The sequence below is a fragment of the Leucopleurus acutus genome (assembly GCF_964270905.1).
Source record: "Leucopleurus acutus genome assembly, chromosome: 9".
NCBI lineage: Eukaryota > Metazoa > Chordata > Mammalia > Artiodactyla > Delphinidae > Leucopleurus > Leucopleurus acutus.
This window is the reverse complement of record NC_139144.1, coordinates 40,084,315-40,106,665: the sequence shown is the minus strand read 5'-3', so window position 1 is coordinate 40,106,665 and position 22,351 is coordinate 40,084,315. Positions and strand designations below refer to the sequence as shown.

Genomic DNA, 22,351 nt, shown 5'->3' with positions numbered 1-22,351 from the left:
AACTACAAAATATTTCTGACAAACTTATAAAGCACTGTGTTGAAAAACAGCCTTCTGTTTTTCTAAATAAAACAGCTGCCATATTTCAAAGGGAAGAGTACTGAAAATGTTTTAATTCTGAATTGATGACTCTTTCTATCAAGCTTTTACAGTAATATGGAGTGTCCTTTCCTTATTTTTAATTTTATGAAAAGTTTAATAATCAGTTTTGAGATTGATTTTCTTCTGTAAGCATGATCTGCAGGTTTTCTTTGACCTTGCATAATACCTCAGTATGGAAAAGAGTTACTTAAAAAAACAAAAAACATCAGCCCTAGTGATAGAAGAGCCTCAATCCTCTGATTCACTGGTTTTCACACTGTGCTCCTCAGAGCTCAGGGGCCACCGGAAGACCAGTGTGGAAGCTCTGCACAGCTGACGCTCAGAGCCCCACATCTGCTACTCACCTAGTTTAGCTCAGTTTTTGCCTGTTTTGTTTCACTGTGCTTCTGTGCAGTATTTCATCTAAGTATTTAGCTTTAAAAATATTTATGTTCAGTGGAAGAGAAACCTGAAACTGAGAGCCACAGAGATAGTTGCCTTTAACTCCTAGGCCAGAGCACTCTCAGCTACCTCAAGGTGAGCTCCACAGGACACTATGGTACCTGCTCTGTCTTGCTCCGTGTTGACAATATGGTATATTAAAGAGACTTCTCAGAGCCAAGTCCACTTGGCCACCATCTTACATAAATCAGGCTACACTTAATGTTCTTCCATCTTTTACCTCATAAGAAAATGAGTATGTACTCCAATAATTAGAATAAAGTCAGAAAATCTTAAATTTCGAAGACAGATACAAATTTAGATTTGGATGGGGATATTATATTGATTTCCAGTTCATCAATTATGTCTATCTAGAAAATGTTCTTTCCTCTAGACTGGATAACTAGATGAAAACCTCTGAAAAGACACAATTTCACCACATTGTATTTTTGAGGTTAAAAAGAAAAAAGTGAGACTATTTTCTTTTGTTTTTAACAAAGATGCTAGAACACTTGAATCTAAAACAAGTAATTCCCATCAAAAGAAATCCTCAAAAGTCAGTCATTCCAATAATGTTGTGATGACACATCAACGTCTTCTAAAGAAGCATTTTCAGACAATGGAATACAGTTAAATTTCTTCAATAACTTATTATGAATCTTTTATGCCTTGAAGACTGTTTTAACACTTAGAAACAAGAAGTTTGTTCAATTAGGTCTGTGTAGTATAGTAAGTGACCAACTCTTTATATTGGGACAAAAATATGGTACAACTATAAATTAAAGGAATGGAGACTAAATGTAGTCTCCTCTTATATAGACTAGATGAAATTTCACTAAAATAAGAGTATGTTCAGTAAGGGCTGGCTAGGCACAACCACTCAGGCAGAGCTTCAGAGCCAACCCCTATTCTCAGGAGTCGGTCCTGTATTCTTCTGTGGTTGGTCGCTCTTAGGGAGGGGAAAGGAGGGAGAAGAAGGGGGTTTTGCTCATTCTCAAGGATGTCCTCTACCCTGCATGGTGATCTGAAAAAACTGATGTTTCCTCTAAACCCAGAGGAGCTACTGCAGGAAGGCTGGCCTCAACCGTAAATGCTGACTTTTTGCATTTACTTCTTTTTTTAAAAAAGTATGGTGCTTCCCTGGTGGCGCAGTGGTTGAGAGTCCGCCTGCCGATGCAGGGGACACGGGTTCGTGCCCCGGTCCGGGAAGATCCCACATGCCGTGGAGCAGCTGGGCCTGTGAGCCATGGCCGCTGAGCCTGCGCGTCTGGAGCGTGTGCTCCGCAACGGGAGAGGCCACAATGGGTGAGAGGCCCGCGTACCGCAAAAAAAATAATAATAATAATAAAATAAATAAATAAAAATTTAAAAGTATGTAAAATATAAAATAGTCCTCCTGGGATTTCTGGCAGCAGATGAAATAACAGTCCTACATGTGGTCATGGAAATTTCTAGTCATTCTTCCCAGCACCAGGGGTGAACTCCCTCACTTTCTGAGGGGTAGGGGAAGGTGTCCTGGCTCTGTATTTCAGAATCCTCCTTTGCCTTATTGTTTTGTGGTAGTGAAAATTCTCTTGAAATGTGCACTCTCTTCACTGTGCACTCTTCACTGTGTCAGATTTCTGAATCATGTTCCAGGTATTTGGCCTGCCACCCAAGTTCAATGCCAGTTTTAGCATAATTGTACTAAATCTTCTTTCAACTCTGAGTTGTAAAAAGTTGTAGCATTGTTGGAATTAGTATTGAATTAGAACACTATTTCAATATGCAGATTCCATTGCTTTGGTTTAAACAGCAATGGTAATACTCTTTATCCATGCAAAATAAAACCATAAAATTAAGTTAAAAGCTTATGCTAAAGACAACTCATACAGTATCATCAAAAAGATAAATAGGGCTAAACGAACAGCCAGTAAATATCAAAAATATTTTTTAAAGGTAGAGGATGATGAGACAGGAGGCAGAAGAGGGAAATAGGGAACCTGAAACAACTACATCATTTGCACTCAAAATAACTTCCCCTCAATCACAGAAGAAATTTGACACCTTAAAAAGACCTCAAAACTGCAATTTGAAAGACTTTTTGCCCAATTCACTGCATTACATGCCCTTTTAGAATCCAAGACCCTGGTAAGGCACATCATTATTCAAACATTCTAAGATCAGGGCTTCCCCACTCCGGCCCAGTTCGGAAAGTGATACTATGAAAATGATCCCTCTGGGCCTAACAGGATATCACCCTTTGGCATGTGTATTAGTTTCCTAGGGCTGACATAACAATGTACCACAAACTGGACATCTTCAAAAAGGAACATATCCTCTCACAGTACTGGAGGCTAGAAGTGTGAAATCCAGGTATCAGCAGGGCCACTGCCCACTCCGAAGGCTTTAGAGAAGAATCCTTCCCCACCTCTTCCTAGTTTCCTGGGGTTGCCAGCGATCCCTCACTTTCCTTTACTTGTCGATGCATCACTCCGATTTCTATCTCTATTGTCGTTGGCATTCTCCACCTATCTGTATGTGAACCTTTTCTCCTCTTCTTACAGATCCGATTTAGGGACTCTTCTTTACCAATCTGACCTCATCTTAACTTGATTATATCTGCAAACCCTCTTTTCAAACAACAGTGTTTATTCACAAGTGCCAGGGGCTAGGACTTGAACATATCTTCTGTGGCGGGATGCAATTCAACCCGCCACAGCATTAGGAAATGACTCAGGAGGAGAATGAATAGAAGCACTTGGAAAGGCCAACCACAGTTCAGTGCCCTGACATTTGTCGCACATAAAAGGGAAGCAGAGCGCCAAGATGTAAGGACTAAAACTGTGATACTGTATTGCTGGTGGAAGCACTGCAATGTGAGATTTCCCTCAAAAATACTGAAATACAGTTGTGTAATACAAAGTGTAAAATTCAAAGAAGAGCAGTGTGCTGCTTTCCTTTCACCTGCAGACCTGAGGGTACTTTACAAGTTTAAAGAAGGCTCAGAATACCCACAAGAAGTAGATACTCACACAGCCTAAAACATCAGCAATGAGGCCAGAGAGTGCTGACATGTTAGTAGCAATAAAATGTCTTGAATTTTTACTTTTTTTTTTTTCAACATAGTCTGCAAATTAAGTCTAGCAGGTCTATGGTGACATGGGTCAGGATCTTTAACAAACTACCTAATTGGTTACTATCAAAATCCTCCCAATTGATATGTATATCACCATCTGAGCCATATACAGAAAAGGAGAAACAAAATGAATAAAAGGTCTGCCTTCTGGGTTGATGATATTCGGATACTCTTAAAAGAGCAATAAGACTGCATTAATTTACTCCACCAGGCAATAATTCAGGCATGTCAACATTTTGTAATCTTAGAACAATTTAAGTATGTATGAGAAAATCTTAGCATGCAGCAAGGCCCACCACGTGACTTACAAAATACCTAATCAACACATAGGGCTTTTTGTTTTCTTTTTATGTCAATGAGGAAGTATGCTTTTAGATTCATATAATCTCAGAATTAGGATGAATGTTTTCTAACCAGATTTAGAGGGATGCTTTATAAAGATTTCATCCAACATTTCAAAAGCAGCAATACTTATTCAAAACTATGATATGACCCTACAATTCAATTTCAGAATACACTGCTCAATTCAACCTATTTCTACCCAATCAAACACAGGAGAGTCACGCTGTAAAGCACTCCTGCTGCAACAGGAAGCTGAACTATGATCGTGCAACAACCACTTCATTCCTCCTAAAGAAAGAAGTTTGCCATAAAGGCAGTCAAACCTTACCACAGGAAAGAGCACAGTTCCTCTTAGGAGGAGGTGAGTGGTTCTAGCCACCAACCCCACTGGGTCAAAACTGGCAGATATGTGTTTCAACCCAGTTAAGTTGGAGCTACCACCCCAAGGCCTGTGAGGAAACGTTGTTATTTTGGAAAGCAGAGTTGCACTCTCAATCCAGTTGAAGGTAAGGCTACAGAGTAAAAGATTATACGTAAAGAACACACACAAAAATTGTGAATAAAAGAATCTTATTGGCTAAAATGGAATTTGTTTGAATAAATTATCCCAGCGTGAGTCTTCTTGCAACCGAGCAATAGAAATGATACCATATTTGATGGTTCAGAAAACCTAGTGAGACTCAACACCTTTTATGTATGCATATACACACACACCTTTATTCCTGGAAATACTGTTTCAATGTGAAACCAAATATTTTTATACTTCTCTATCTTCTAAAGCACCTGGAAATTGTCTGTACTTGTAGACAATACGTCTTCAGGAATGACACACCAAAACAGAGCTAAGTACCAACTCCCTTACCTTCCAGAGGTCAGGAGATCCTTCTATAAGTTTGGCTTTGATGTGACAGTATTTTAGAGCCAAATGCAAACACTCAGTTCCAAATTCCAAGTCATAGTCACTACACTGTGTAGGAAGAAAAAAGAATTAACAAGTTGAAATATAATTTTAAATAAACTAATCTTTTAATTTCATAATCAACTGTACATGGAAAAGAGCCCAGAAAACTCACAAACTCTTTAATTAGCTACTGATTAATCAGGTACATTAATCTTCCCCATGCCCTAAAAGCCAAATGAAACAAATAGAAAACAGGAATGTTGCAATCAGAAGAGTTTTTAACTTCCTGAATAGTCTCAGGTGTCAAATAAATATAATACTTCATTTCCTTTGCTCAAAAACTACATTCCAAACACATTTGTGAAATGCCTCAAGGTATGACCGAGGATTACCGTATCAGACTTGATTTAACAAATATAGGTATCCATAAAACTCCAAACCCCTTATCTCATATTTATACCGCTTTCTTATTAATTGGTATTTTAAATATCAATATATCCTTTTTAGAGGATATATTTTGATTCTGAACATGGCAATATTTCAGTCTTTCATTATGAGAAAAAATTTAAACGCCCATTAGATTTTAGTAAAATATAAGTAACATTTTTTAGCATTTTAAGCAGAACCATCAAAAATGACCAACACAATATAATTCAGCTGAGTAACAGTCACTAAGTACCTATCAAGTCCAAGGTTTGTATTAAGGACCAGAATAAAAAGACAAATGAAACATGTTTTGTGGCCTCAAGGAACTCAAGCCTAGAAAAGGAGGTTGATCTATACCAAATATTTTATAACAGAATGTGATATGGAGCAATAGAGGAATATTTATAAGTAGACCAGGAGATAAAATACTTAATTCTACATGAGGGTATCAGGGAAGGCCCATCAGAGGAAACGGTCTCTGATCTCATTCCAAAGACTGAATAAAACTCAAGCATAGGGAAACCCTTCAGGCAAAAAGTGCCAAACAAAGATATAGACGTTGCAGACATCTGCTGGATTTGCATTTTACAAAGAGCATATCCGTATAAGACAGACTGCAGGAAGACAACAAATACGAATATGACATTTAGCACCCTTTGCCAATCTTTATTGTACTTGAGATTACGAAATGCCAATTTTTAATGATTTATGAAGTTAATATACAAGAAAATATAACCATCAAGTATACCCAGAGTCCCAAATTAATCAGAACAGTCTCAGTTTAAACTTTCTATACTGATATACTACCTAACATGACATTTATTAAGCATTTTCATCTCTAATATAGTATTATCAGCAGTTGTTACATTCAAATACATTAAGTTTTGGTAAACCTCTACATTCTACTTTCAACGTCTGCACAGGCTCATCTAGTAGTATGCAAGTGAGACCAACCTACAGTAAAAAAAGAGTTCTCTCCTAACACACAGTTAAATCCCAGAGATGACTAGCAATAACCCTTTTCCTGCCTCTTTCCAGATGCAAGATATTGAACACATGCATGGACAGCCTTAAAAGCGCTCACAAAGTGCATACTAAGAGGAACCCACAGGAACAGCTACTTCCTTTGTATCTCAGGGATGAGAATTACTTGATGCTGTGCTCCTGCCACTCACGTGATGTACCAGCCAACGTGGCAACAGCTTACAAACTGCATGAAGTCTTCAGGATTCCAATCAACAGAGCCAACAGGAAATAAGGAAAATGATGGATCAGGTACTTATGAAATATATACTAGAAACAGATACTGAGCCATCCTGGCAGAAATAGTCTGAAGCTGTTATTCACTGTATAGATTAATATTACAACTATTTACAGGGTTTTTGGTAACTTTTTTGCATTAAACCTTGCTTCTACAGTTACCTCAAAAAAAAAAAGCATGCTTAATGACAAATTAAATTCTGAATGTGTTTCTTAAGAACATGGATGACGATTTCCACTTCTGCCTAGGATACAGAAAGCTGACAATGATGCTCATTTCAGAACAAAAGAAAAAAGCAGACAAACGACAAAAGCAGAACTTTTCCTCAGAACATCAGAGCTGAGGTCACAGGAGGACCAAGTACCCCTAAATCTAAGAAAAGGCATGCCTCCCCCCAAAAGGGAGCGAGTGCCATACAGGCAGGTAAGAAGCAATCACCTAAAAATTCCAACAAACTGTCAAACACTGAGTGGACGAAACGAGGAGAATGTAGAGCCTCTGGGAATCACAGCCACAACAGGAGTGTATACCCACCCGCAGGGTCTTCTTCAGCAACCTGTTACAGGGTGCTAATGAAGAGGTGTGATAGTATTTCAAAGTGACTGTGAGTTTAAACTCAAGGTAATCACTAAACAAATGTTTTAGAGTAAGAAGTCAATAGTGATAAGAGGGAATCATAAAATGAGAAATTAATACAAAGGCAGGCAGAAAGAAAGAAAAGGAACAAATATAAATCACCCAGCAAGATGGTAGGTTTTAATCAAGTAAGTTAATTAATGTGTAACTACACAAAGTATCGACATTATCCAGCATGGGGGCCATAGTGCTATCACTGATCACATGAAAAACACACAAATACATAGGTGTGGAGAACCCTCTGCCTCCCTAAACTTGGAGCCCAAAATAGTGTTAACAATGTTCTCCTCAGGCAGAAGCCCTCAGCACACTATTGTCAGAGGTCCCCACAGACACTGCCAACCCCAGTCACCTTACAGTGAACCTCACCATCAACAGGCCCACTTATAAAATCCACAAATCCAACCAGTCTCCAACATACACACAGGAGCAAAAAACCCAGATTTAACTGAAACCCAAGGTAAAACTAAAATGAAAGATAAGGTGAAAAAGGCAAAAAATAAAGTATTTCGTAGGACCTAGAAACTATACAGTTAATAAAGACTTAATAACCTCAGAATAACAGTGTCTATACTCAAAATAAGGATAATATTTAAGAGGATAATATTTAGAAGGGTGGAAAACAGAAAAAGATAATAGATGACTCAACCACAAAGTCCAATATGTTAAAAAAAAAAAAAAAAAATCAGGGACTTCCCTGCTGGTACATTGGTTAAGAAACCGCCTGCCAAGGAAACTTACACAAGCCTCTTAGATAGCCTCATCCACCAGAGGGCAGACAGCAGAAGCAAGAAGAACTACAATCCTGCAGCCTGTGGAAGAAAAACCACATTCACAGAAAGACAGACAAGATGAAAAGGCAGATGGCTATGTACCAGATGAAGGAACAAAATAAACCCCCAAAAAAACAACTAAATAAAGTGGAGATAGTCAACCTTCCAGAAAAAAAATTCAGAATGATAGTGAAGATGATCCAGGACCTCGGAAAAATAATGGAGTCAAAGATCAAGAAGATGCAAGAAATGTTTAACAAAGACCTAGAATTAAAGAATAGACAAACAGGGCTTCCCTGGTGGCACAGTGGTTGAGAGTCCGCCTGCCGATGCAGACGACACGGGTTCGTGCCCCGGTCCGGGAAGATCCCACATGCCGCGGAGCGGCTGGGCCCGTGAGCCATGGCCGCTGAGCCTGCGCGTCCGGAGCCTGTGCTCCGTAACGGGAGAGGCCACACAGTGAGAGGCCCGCGTACCACAAAAAAAAAAAAAAAAAGCTGCCAGAAGCTATTCAGTAATATCTAATGGTTGTGTAGAGTTCTATTTTCTCTGTAGCGTGGGTAGCTCTGAAAATGTGTACAACCTTCTCCTTCTACTTTCCCTTACACCTAGTTTGCATTAAGAAAAATGGAAGAAAAATTAGCAGTGAAATTGGAAGAATAAAGGTAGAAGATGAACAAAGTTTTAAAGTATATTATTCTCAATTTTGACAATTACAAACATGGATATTCTCTTCCCGTTTTGATTTGTTCTGTAAATCACACATAGTTGAAGTTATTTTTTTTTAATTAATTTTTTTCTTTTTTTTTTTTTTGGTACGCAGGCCTCTCACTGTTGTGGCCTCTCCCGTTGTGGAGCACAGGCTCCGAACGCGCAGGCTCAGCGGCCATGGCTCACGGGCCCAGCCGCTCCACGACATGTGGGACCTTCCCAGACCGGGGCACGAACCTCTGTCCCCTGCATCGGCAGGCATACTCTCAACCACTGCACCACCAGGGAAGCCCAGTTGAAGCTTTTTTGTTATGCGTATATTGTTTTCCTGTCTTCTCTACATAGCGGTTAAGTGACTAACATCAAATAAATAGTTTATAATACACCTCTCACACTGTTCGGTCAGTCTCCGTGGACCATCACCCTATAGTTAACCTCCTGCCCAGCCCTTTCTCCTGTACCATCCTCTGTTATGCTTCAGTTCACTCAAACTCATTACCTAATAGGCTCTTTACCTCCTAGATTTGAAGATATACCTATTGCTCACTAGCATCCTCAACTGGTTTCTACTGCTTTTCCCAACCATCACTAGTAAGTGGTTCAAAGGCAGGGTACGAAGGCAGGATTAACATTCCAGATCCCTACTGCTCTTCTTCCATGCAAAACACTCTTTCCTTCCAAAATGCGGGCCATCTGGACAATGTTCCAACCTTCATAACACTATCATCTCTCACTACTTCATAGGCTCTGCAGTTTCAGGCACATGGGATCAGTCTTCCTTTTAACTCCAATTACTGACATTATACTAGCTGAATTCAAGGTCCATGTGCACAAACTTTAAATACTCTAGCCATTTCCTTGACATTTATCTTCACTTGAACAACTAATTTCTGTTTTGGGGAACTTGATGTTTACCTTTATCTGTGACTCCTCTGAAACTTTTCATTCCATAATCCAGTCTGACTTGAAGATCTAACCATCATTTCTCTTACTCTCCTCTCACAATGAAGTTGCCCTTTTCCCTGAATGAGGCATCCAATCCTATAAAACCTCTATTTGCTCTTGATTAGGAAATGTTCGCTTTCTTAGACTGCCCTTCATCGACCAAGAGACTATGGTGTAAGGCATGAAAAATGTCATTACTAGCACCCCAACTGCTTTGATTTCTTGTCCATCCGCTAGATTTCCTTTATAAACTCCAACTACAAAATCATGTCATCTATTCTATTTTCTAAATTTTTAGTTCATACATTTCAGTTATCAAACTACATAGTTCAAAGAACCAAATATCTCTATAAGATTTGTTATGAAAAAGTCAACCTCACCCCCTTCACCCTACTTTGTCTTCTCCAGAGGCGATCATTTTTCCTTCTTTCAATTGACTCTTCTAATATTCATTTCCATGTGTAACAGTCAACTATCAGTGAGTAACAAATGTACATATAATCTCAGTGGCACATAGCAATACACTTCTTTCTCATGCATGGCTGTGGGACAGCTGAGATGACTGTGCTCTAAAGCTGCAGGACTGTAGGTTGGCTGTGGCAGTTCTGATCTGTGGGTCTCACACTGCAGGCCACAATGGAGGGGCAGCCACAAGAGTATGCCTTCCTTAAGGCAACAGATGCACCAAAGGGCAAGCCCAACAGCACAAGCACATTTATGCCTCTGCCTATATCACATCTGCGAAAATCCCAAAGCAAGTTAAGAGACCAAATCCAGAATCAAGGAGCAGAGAAATATACTTCACTTACCAGGAGGCCATAGTAAGGGTACAAAAGCAGAACACTGTCAGGCCTGAGCAATTGCAATTAAAAAGTTTACCATCACACCATCTCTCTAAATAACATACTTGTAATGCTGCCTCTTTATTTTCTGAGTTGGCCATCATAATATGGAAGAACTTTGTCTTCTCTCCTCCCAACATCACCACAATACACACCAACAATTCCCATTCCCCATGCCTTCAATAGCCTAATTTTGGTTAAATCAATGTGTGTGTACATTACTGACTATGTAAACATTACTCATAGCTAGGTTATATATTATAATTCCTTTCCTGCACAAGTCTTTGTTTTTCCTGGAATTAGAACTTCTCTTTTGTTTCAAGTGTTTGGTTTTCTACATACTTATGACTCATTCAACAGCAAACAGCTATTTGTCTAGATCTACTCTCAAGATATTCACACACATAAGGCATTTCACCAACTTTATATCCCTGAAGAAGTCACTTTTGAAGTCTTCTGACCTTTTTCAACATGGACTGGTTGTTGTCCTCTGACAGTAACACACAGCTATCATCCTGAGAATGCCCTATACCATGATCCTGGGGATACTCTTCATCTTTCTCCTATCATGAATCTCCAATATCCCATGTAATCTTTTTGAATGACACTCTCCTTTCTGTGGAACACATCCTCTAATAGCTTTCTGAGAAAGGGAATATAAGAGGTAAGCTTTAAAAACACTTTTTGCTGCATTATTTCTTTGATATTTCCTTCTCTCAATTTTCTCTTTCAGAAAGTTTTGTTATTGAATATTGATTTTATTTGATTGGACTTCTAATTTTCTTCTCTTTCCTATATGCCATCTTTTTATCCTTTATGGGGAAGTTCCTCAGATTTATTTTTAACCCCAGATCTTTTTTATCCTCTGAACTTTTTTTTTTTTTTTTGAGCATTCTGATCTTAATTCATGTTGGCAATGAACTTTTATCTCTGTAATGATATTTTTAAAAGTTTTCCTTTCTCGGGCTTCCCTGGTGGCGCAGTGGTTGAGAGTCCACCTGCTGATGCACGGGACACGGGTTCGTGCCCCGATCCAGGAGGATCCCACATGCCATGGAGTGGCTGGGCCCGTGAGCCGTGGCCGCTGAGCCTGCGCGTCCGGAGCCTGTGCTCCACAACGGGAGAGGCCACAACAGTGAGAGGCCCGCGTATGGCAAAAAAAAAAAGTTTTCCTTTCTCTACATATTCACTGCTTCCTCATATTAGGCTTTTCTGTTTGTTTTGGTCTCTATCTTCCACAGTAAAGTGCATTCTTCACGTGGGATGGTAAACTTGTCAGCTTATATTTAAGAGTGGAAGATTAAAAAGCTATTAAGCAATGAGTGCAGGGGTGGGGTTTGTGAACGGTGAGCTTCACTATACGGAGATGGGGAACCTCTGAGGTTAGTACTCTTGGGTCTGTCTTCTTCAACTAGACATATTACTCAAATAAAACACTTCCAATCTCCAGCCAAGACAGAAAGCCAAGCCGCCAGGATGTTGGCTGCTGAGTGGGAGAAGAGACCATGGGCTTCTCACATTGGGCAGGCAATGTGCACATGGTCTGTTATAGTCACCGTTTGGGGCAAGGCACTCCTTCCCTCAATTGCACCCAGTGTTCTCCCCAGACGGAGGAAGCATTTCACCCCCACCTGTCTCTGTGGTGGGGGGGGGGGGGGAAATCATAGAGTAGAGAAGGTGATTTAGAGATCAGACTATTTTTAAAATATGTTCCGGCAAAGCCTCCTTATTTTGTCCTCCTTCACTCAGTTCTAGGAGTATCTGGTGCTACCCGAACTTTTGGGGAATTCTATTGTAGTCAATTTTACTTCTTAGCTTTCCCTACAACTCTCTTATAATTCAGCCTTCTCAGATCGACTGCATCAGTTACTACTTATTCACCTGTTTTCTGGTTATTTATTTGTTTGCCATCACCACCTCTCATTCTCCTTATTTCCGTGGGTTCATGTTGGTTTTAATCCCTTGCTAAGTGGATTTAGTGAGGTTTGAGTAGTGAACAAAACTAGATACATGTTCAGTTGGTTATCTTTACCCAGAAACAGGTAAGTAATTCCAAATTGTCATCCACAAAGGTGGCTTCAGTTTATATTCCCATAAACAACACATTAAAATGTAGCAGAGTTCTTAACATGAGGTGAGTGAATAGGACTCAGAGGGACTGGAAAAACCTCTGAAAATAATATTGTGTGTATAATGCAGTTATTTTTCTGGGAAGGGATTCTACAAGTGTCAGAGCTTTTATAACACAAAAAAAGTGAGGAACTATTGTTTTATGGTAATCATATAATGGTCCATGGTTACAAATAATCCGATTACATATCTATTTTTCCAGATTTAACATCACTCACAGTATTAGTTCTGCAAAGCAGCCTGGGAAGTTTGCCCAACAAAGAATACACACATTAGAGAAAAACTAAATCAAAGGCATGCATGCACAGGTTTCTCAGTCTGCAGTTATAGAACCATACTCAGAATGTTTCAAGTAGAAACAAAATAGGCTATCTTACAATGAGGTAAACAATGAACACCTGCATTCAATTTATCATCTGAAAATCAAACTTGAAGCATTTTGCATACATTTACATGGTTTGAATTATGCAATGTATTTGAGAATTGCAGGAGAGACAGTTGTCCAAGAAGCTTTGTTCTTACAATATATCCAATCATTTTATGAGTAAATAAACAACCTCAGACTAAGTCCATATGAGGCTGATAACATAAATGCAATCATCACTCTTCAGGAAACAAATTACAAATGACCTGGCTAAGGACAAGATTTCTATGAGTACCAATTTTTAGAAGAGTTTATACAGAATTACATTTACAAATGGCTTTCAAACACTTATCAGTTAAAACAAAAAACTGTCAGTTTATTCACATTTTTATCAGCTCTACCCAACCAAAAGCCACTATGAACTTATAGGCAAACACCACCCATATGCATCAGTTAAACATTACCTAGAAGATGATACTTCTTTTCTGCATCCAGATAATTAGAGGGAAAAATAACATGGAAAAGTAAATTTCACTGGTAATTGTATAACTGTTTTTAACTATTTCTTTTCAGCTTCATAATCAAATACTGTCAAGCACTATTAAAAACTAAGAGGTTCACTGAATATTTTACTCTTATGTATCTTCTTTGAAAAAGTAAACTGATCGAAGCTTGCAAATAAAATTAAGGAATTGAGATAGTGCCCAGAAACCCACTGAGCAGACATATCGCACATGCATTGTCCAGCCCCAGGGTCAACAACTAAGGAAAAAACTGAAAAACTGGATCAATACCCAGCCGCAGAGATAAGGTAACTTTAAATTCATGCAGAGAAAACTGTTAGAACAGGGGTCCCCAACCCCCGGGCCTCGGAAGGATAGCGGTCCAAGGCCTGTTAGGAACCGAGCTGCACAGCAGGAGGTGAGCGGCGGGCGAGCCAACAAAGCTTCATCCGCCGCTCCCCATCGCTCTCATTACAGCCTGAACCATGCCTCCCCAAACCCCGACCGTGGAAAAGTTGTCTTCCACGAAACTGGTCCCTGGTGGCAAAAAGGTTGGGGACCGCTGTGTTAGAAGGCTGCTATTGTAATCTCATCAAGAGATTATGAGGGGGCTTCCCTGGTGGCACAGTGGTTGAGAGTCTGCCTGCCGATGCAGAGGACACGGGTTCGTGCCCCGGTCCGGGAAGATCCCACATGCCGCAGAGCGGCTGGGCCCGTGAGCCATGGCCGCTGAGCCTGCGCGTCCGGAGCCTATGCTCCGCAACGGGAGAGGCCACAACAGTGAGAGGCCCGCATACCGCAAAAAAAAAAGAAAAAAGAAAAAGAAAAAAGGGATCATGAGGATCTGAAATAAATCCAGGAAACAGAGAAGGGAGGGCCCAGAGCCAGAAGCTATTTCAGCATCAACAGGGTTGGTGACATTATTACCCCAGTTGGAAGGCGCAGAAAAAGGGAACAGTTCCATTGGTTAGATTCATGGCATCAGTTTAAGTTCCCTATATAACATCTAGCAGGAATACTCATAAGAAGCTGTAAATACATGTCCAACATTTATGAGAGAAACATGAAAAAGAATGATCAAAAAACTTGAGGAGTATCTATCCAGATACCAAGCAAATATTTATGGAAAAGTTGCCAGGCATCCTTCTCTAAGCACCGAGAAGGATGAATGAGGCTGGGGAAGATATACAAGCAAATACAACACAAAGAGATCAAAGTTAAATCTGTATGTTCACAGGCTGTGGGAAATGAAGAGAAGCACCAATGACTTCATGACATCAGTTCTACTTTTTCTTCAATGATACAAGTTGCACAAAATTTAACCTGAGTTCAGTGCAACACTTAAAACTAACAATCTGCTTTAAACCCCAAACATTATCTCATTATCTCAAGACCAAAACTACGGTTTTAAAATTATCCCGCCGTCTCAACAACTTGTCCAATAGCCTCCTGCTGGCCCATTCCTTACACTAATTTTAGTACCTTCAGCCTTCTCCCTGGTTCTCATATTTCACATGATATTTTCAAATATTTCTTCTGAGTCTTACTTTACAATCTAGTTCCCCCAGCATCAACTGTTGACTTAAACACTGTGAAACTCTGGGTCTAGGTTTTCTATGAAACTCTGTGGCTCCTAAAAACTCTTCTCTACAGCCTAGCCTACATCCTTCAATCATGAAAAGTCAGAGCTAAGAGAACAGGAATTAAATTTGCCTGAACACTAGGCCATTGAGGCTAAAACTAACAATGACAAGCTATTCAGCAATAAAACAGAACAATAGACTGACATGTGCAACAACATGGTTGAATCTCGCAGTCACTATGCTTTAGCCTTAGAAGCCAGACACAAAAGACTACAAATTTGGCCATAGAAGGCAGCAATGACAGTGTGCCAGTGGCAGATCTAGGCTTTAAGAAACTTTGTGTGTTTCCACCCTTTTATACCTGCCATCTCCATGAGAACATGCCTGGATAGACTGCTGGTCAAACCAAGGTGAAAGAATGGAGCAGAGCTGTCCAGCCAATGTACACCCACAGTACAAAGCAGAGCTGCCCCAAAGCACAGCACATGCGCGTGCACACGAGTGCGCACACACGCGCACATGCACACACACACACACACACACACACTTATTGATGAGAGCCTGAACTAAGGCCTGCATGTCCCTCCCTCACCATCAGAGAGCTAGGCTGTGGTCTCTGGGCAGGATGAAACCAGTTACAGACCAGTGAGCACCTATTTAGTAGAACTGTCTGGGGACACTGGGAAGTCAGCCAGGAACACCTGGATTGAAATATTTCTGTAATAGGTAACATTCTATTCTGAGAAACTTAATAGATTTCCTTAGCAACAAGGAATGGCGATCATTCCATTTGTTGTCAACAAGTATAGACCGTGTGAGGGAAAACACAGCCCAAGCGGTTGGTCACGTTTCTGCTCCTTTTCTACGTATTCTATAGATTCCAGCATGGACCAGCAGAGCATGCCACTGGCAAACCCCAACTCCTCTGTGCCATTACACCTCACTCTGTGCACCAGCCTTTGATGTACTTAGACCCTGTGTTCAAAATGAATTACACTGGCCCTTGCCACCTCTAGTACAGATGGAGGCAAATACATGGTACACCACTAACAAGGCCTAGGGAAAATGAACACTCTTCTATACACAATCACTATCCTCATTATCCTTATGTAATCCATCCAATAATGTAACAACTGAGTTATAAAAGACAGAATTTTAATTTCATCCTTCTCATTTTTATCACAACAGGCAAAGTGCCGGAAACAATGTGAGGTTTTCCAACTTTGCCCAAATTTATCTGCTCCTGTTCCAATAATTAAGATATCGATGAGATATTGTACTTGAATCTTTTAAACAATATTGGGTGCTGGCCGTGCCCTCCCCACCCCCCACCCCTTTTTGGGAACAAAAATACCCGATCTACAATCCCTGCTAAGAAAGCATCAACCTTGTTTTATTTTCCTGTCATACCCATTCCTTCCCAACCCCACTCCATAGGTTCTGCTGAGCGGTCTATCGGTGGGGACCTATCTCTAGAGCAGCCAGTCCAACAGATGATCAGTAGCTTATGATCTGGGTGAATGGGCTGATGAAGGCTCTATATGCCCAAAGTTTGCACTAGGACATGAGGAAAGAATTTGCCAGTTGAGAAAGGAAGTCAAATCTACTATGGCATGCACTCCTCTTGGAGCGCGAGGGTTGTGGAAACTAAATCTGAAGTTACAGAAAAACAGAAATCATAAATTTAGAAGATGAGGTGAAAAAAAATGGACTAATCACAAGGCAGCAAAACCCCTAGAAGTAACTCAGGTCTCAACAGCTTGCCAGTTACCAATGAATTCTCTTTTTCCAATAACTTACATGTCTTTCTTGGGAAACTTTTAATCTCTCTTCCTTGTAAACTCAAAAGCTAATCAGGGAACTTCCATAGACAGTGGAAAGTTCCAGTACCAATAAAAGTTCCTGATAGAGGCAAGTATCTCAAAATCCTTCTGAAAGATTGTATAACTACCAGCATCACTGATGATTATTCATAAATATGGCGAATTATCCAAAAATCTTTTCCAAACCAAAATGACAAGTATAAGACTGATTATTCTCTGCAAGAATGCTACCTGGGTACCCCTGTCACAGCATATTTGAAGTCTCCAGAGTCTTAGCTCTTTAGTATCAACACACGTAGACTCTTCTCCCATGCACTGAACATTCAAAAAATTCCATTTTTAACCTTAAAGTAAACTTGTACAATGGAATATATCGACCATACAACCAACGTCGAAAGAAATGGCACTCCTTTTTGAACCATGTTTTAGGAACATATAATGAACTTGGCAATATAATAGGTAAGTGATAGTCTGTCCATAAACTACTGTGAAAAAATTTAGTCTTTATACTCAAAAAGCATAGTGCAGTAACACCTTTTCAGAAGATTGGGATATGTTTTAAGAAAAACAAAGAAAAAAGAAATTTCGGTGATAGTACAAAGGACAAAACGTAGGACTCATACCCAACCCCAGCTCTCAGTCCTCTGAAAGAACTGCATTCCCTCCCAAATTAATAATTATTTCCTGAGTGTTGACATTTATTCCCTGCTATTCAATGTAAGCAAAAGCACATTCTCTTTCCAAAAGGATTATCGTGATATTAAACAGACATCCAACATAGAAAGGCCTAGATGAACTACCAAAAACAAAAAAAAATTACAGGAAAAGAAACAGCTCTGATTAGTTTTCATCGTGAAAATATCAAGAGTAGGAAAGACATGTAGATATCAAAGAAGGAAATCCCTCTTAAAATCTGGATGTCCTGGGATCAGGATAGATCACCTGTCCTACAAAGCCTATCACAGAGGTCTTATTCTCTAGGGAATCCTCACATTAGAAGACTTAATAGCCATCAAGTCCATTATGAGTTAAAATTACCTTAATTTGTACTCATTGGGACCACAAAAAAGCTGAAGCAGTAATCCTGAAAAAAAGTAATTAATCTATGTTAAATCTATGTTAATCAGTTATGTATATGTTATGTTTTCAGGTTAAGAAAAATATTCAAAACATACCTAAATAATTCTTGCCAAATCTTTAGTTTGTTAAATTGTGTAATTTTTTTCCCCAGAAAGTACAATGCTTGTGAAAGATCTCAGGGAGAATATACTGAACACAAGAAGCTATCTCTTGATCATTCAAATGCACAGCAACAAGATAAAACAAGCTTCCTCCCTGGTGCAATTCCAAATAGGACCAATTTAGGACCAATTTTATCCAGTGTCTAAAAACTATCAAATCACAAACATGCCATATTTGCCCCATCAGGGACCATTTCTAGTTGCCTTGCTGCAATGTCAAAGAAAAACTAGAAGTTTGAAAATTGATGTCTTTCCAGGTTAGAATAAAATGAAAATTAGCACCTTGAATAAGACATTCCAGTTCACTTTTACCATGGTTTTTTTTTTCTGTTTTTCCTAAAAGAATTAAAATATTTTGTAGCGTTCTTTCAAATCATCACCTAAAAGAAACAGCAGTTCTTTTACTTTCTCCTTTCCCAAGAATGCGGAGTTCTCCAATTCACTCCAGGTCAAACTCTGATTATATTCAAATATATCTCGGCCTTGGGGAAAAGCAAGGGAAGGTGGCCAGCACTCAAGGGTATCAAGTAACAAGCACCCTGACACTTTTTTCAAAGTGCATCTTGTGCAAACAGAAAAACGGTAACTCCAAGGGAATAGCCATTGGAGAGATATATATACTCTCCCCAGGATGAAATATTTTTTCTTTCATACATTCAATTCACTAAAAATGTTCTTAAGTGGTGATTTTTACCCTAAAACTGTATGCTTATTAAGAAATTATATCTCATATCAATGCACACATATCAGTATCTACATATGATATATCAACAGAGGCACTAAAAGGGGGGAGCTCCTTGGTTCAGCAATAAAGGTGCAAAGTGCAACACTCACTCCCCTTGCCTTGCACAGAAGTGAAAATTCACCACACCTGACCTTGGTATAGTCCACATCATGGACTTGCAACAAAATGCCAGGCCATATTCACACATTGTCTTTGCCAAAGGCTAAGAAACCGTATGATTCGTCTTTTTTCTCAGTTTCTCCATAAAAATCAGATTAAAAAGGCTTCCTGTTGTAACTTCCATTTTATCTAATATTTTTGAAAGCCATATGTGTTTCACCGTAGAGAAAGATGATACTGACACGTCCACTCACTGTAGAACCTTGGTGAGAGAACATCTTTTAATTTCTTTTAACTTTTAGGGGTTTTTCTTTGTTAATGGTTTCTCCTCCTGTTGTTTATTCCTTGGTATTATTTTATTCAGTTTCCTAAAAGATTTGAGAGTCCTGACTTAATTTTTAACTGAGGAACTTAAATATCCTGGATGTTTCACTGCACAAATGCGATGATTAAATACAGAACAATCTAAGCAGCAGACCACATTCAAAAGACTAGTTTTACTTCAATTTTACCATAAATTAAAAACACTACAAAGCACTACATTTAGATTAAATCATAATCAAATCAATTCCTAAGTTGTTGCTTTGCTTGTAAGAGCCACAGATAAGTAACTCTACCTCTAGTTTTCATAATGGAATACTTCCTACTATGTTTTGAGGGAGAACCTGTGGTAATTTGGGGTCATTTTTAACATGATTGCCTGCTAACCACCACACAACACAGCACACACCTCAGGCCTCAGCAGGAAAAGTGGATCCTTTAGCAATGGCTGTCTAGGCAGCTGGAGTTAAATCACTGAAACAATTAAAAGATTTTAACCCCACTGCGGGAAACTTCACCAAAGGCACAACTTTTAAAAGAAGATGTTTCTTCATACAGTTTTAATCACTGATTATGTCCAAGAGGTACATCAGACTTATTTAAGGCCCTATGCAAAATGGAGTTAACACTGGCACTAGTTAGGAGCCTGTGAGATAATGAATGTATTATTTTATCCATTACTTCATTGCCAGCATTTCTACCTGTGCCTGATAAAAATGCAAAGAAATTTTTAATCAAAAAGTAGTATATTTTAAAACTATATTCCAGAGGTATCAAACAGATTCTTACAAAAATTTAGTGGTAATCATATGGCTCTGGAAACCATATACTACTGTCATCTGGATTACTTGAGAACAGTACATCTGTACTAATTTTTAATCTAAGATTACTTTTAGAGTGTAGTCGGGTCTTCCACTGTCCTTAGATTATGTACAAATAGTATTTGATTAACGATTAAGGAAAATGGACTTCAATCTGAAAGTATTAAAGTATACATGTGAAAAACTAACTCCTCAGAGATACTGCCTTATCCTGTGACCAACCTTTTTTTCTCAACTGTAAACTTCATAGTAATAGTATAAACAATCCCACACACGAGTACATGTATGCACACACAAAAAGCCAGCATTCGTAAAAAGCCAAAGATTTCACAGTCAGATTAAGCCTTAAATTACGTACTTTCATAAGGAATCTCTTTAGTCAAAAAAAACAAAAGGCCCAAATAAAATCTAATTCTCCTGTGGTTGCAAAGGACATAAAAAGGACAACTTCCTAGAAACCATGATATTAGTTAGCCACAAGTAAAAGAAATACTGCATTCAACTCTGAGGGATTTTTAGATCAGGTTAAACCAGCAAATGTACCTGCTTGTTTCAGCAGTTTTCAATAGCTTTCCCTCAATTTACCAATCTAGAAAAGGTAAAGCTCAGTCATCAAGGATCAGAAGCTGAAAATAACTTTCATTTTCCTCTAGCTTTCTTTAAGTAATAAATTCCATGAAACTGTAACATCTTAAAGATCACAATAAAATGCACTCATCCATTACACACATACCCACAAACTAACAACTACCATATGTCAGGAATTCTGCAAAGCAATAAGAACCAATTCATTGCATTCTTAAAGTTCTATGGCACAAATAGGAATTTTTAAATTTTGTCAATTTTTAAAAGCCTCATTATTACCCACACTATTTTTATGATACAGCTTAGCAAAAATAAGTAGATTTCTATTCCCCAGAAAAATACGTAAAACAAGATTGCCTTCACCTTTTCTTGCCACTGCTCCTCACTTGCCCTTATCTCCCCTTTAGCTGTAACTGAAAAGTTAAAATACATGAAAATTGTCTCCAAGTCCATCAGTTTTGTGCAGAAGTACACTATTTTCTGAGTGTTATTAGCTGTGATCCACAGCAAATGTTCCTTATGCAAATAAGTTCAGGAAATGCTAACTTCAACATAGTTCAGCAACTTCCATTTCAGAGACTTTAGTTTACTAATATGCATTTTGAATATTCGAATGGGGAATATCATGTCTAGCATTTCCCAAGTATATTTCACCAAGAGATCTTTTTCCAAAACTTACTCTCTTCAAGAACAATGTTCCATGGAACACAGCTTGAAAAATTATGATTTAACCCTTCCTACTTCAACTTTTCCAAGAATATGCTCACAGTCTATGTCCCTCTTCTAGTGTCTCTCCCTGTTTTCTTTTGTCTTTGTTTCTCTGTCTTTTTCTCTTTCTCTATTTTTCTCCTCTCCTCCCGCCCTCATCTCTGTATCTTTTTCTTTCTCATCCTTTTTAGTCTCCCTCTGTCCCCTCACTTCCTCCCTCTTTTCCTCTCTCTCTCTCTCTCACACACACACACACACACACACACACACACAGCACCTCTTTTAGAAAAGTCTAACCACTGGTTTCATGCCAACCATAGCATCTATATATTAATAATGAGCCTGTATTTAACAAGTGAGATTTTGATTATATACCCTAAGAATTGAGTTTCAACTCACTAGTTCAGTGTAGGCATGTACTTTGTATTAGACACTGATGTTCTTGTTTCCAGAAACATCTCTTAAGTAAAAGCTTAAACACTGCCTATCACAAAGGGCATTAAGCCACTAATTCCATCTAATGTGGAAATTACTAGTCTACTAGTCTACTACTAGTAGTCTAACAGGAGACTAGTCTAATAGGAGAAAATATGCCTGATCTGCTAATTTAGCATATCTACTTAATTGTAATTAAAACATCAAAGCAGACACAAGCACATTTTAGAGAAAGATATTTCCAATTTAAAGAACAAGACATTTAGAAGATACTTATTTAGTACTAAAATATAATTTAAAATAACATGGTGGATATAACATGTATATAAATAGTATACATAGTATCAACTTTTGCGTATTTGGTTCTTTCATATCTGACATTAATACTCCTAAACTCAGGAGTAACTGACTTACAAAAATCATGTGAAAAATCAAGTAATAAAATTACTTGTTGGGACTCCCCTGGCGGTCCAGTGGTTAAGACTCTGTGCTTCCACTGCAAGGGCCATGGGTTCC

At 38.8% G+C, this 22,351-nt stretch overlaps 1 protein-coding gene across 2 annotated transcripts in view; it reads right to left on the bottom strand.

The window, feature by feature from the left end:
• The window catches only part of CRPPA (CDP-L-ribitol pyrophosphorylase A), a gene marked incomplete at its 5' end in the record, with an annotated part of 300,046 nt that overhangs the window by 201,386 nt on the left and 76,309 nt on the right, over positions 1 to 22,351 (bottom strand). For both annotated transcript variants that reach the window (XM_082846264.1, XM_082846265.1), the window contains one exon: positions 4,845 to 4,949. In XM_082846264.1, coding sequence (XP_082702390.1) covers positions 4,845 to 4,949 — 105 coding nt within the window. The remainder of the gene's footprint in view (positions 1 to 4,844; positions 4,950 to 22,351) is intronic.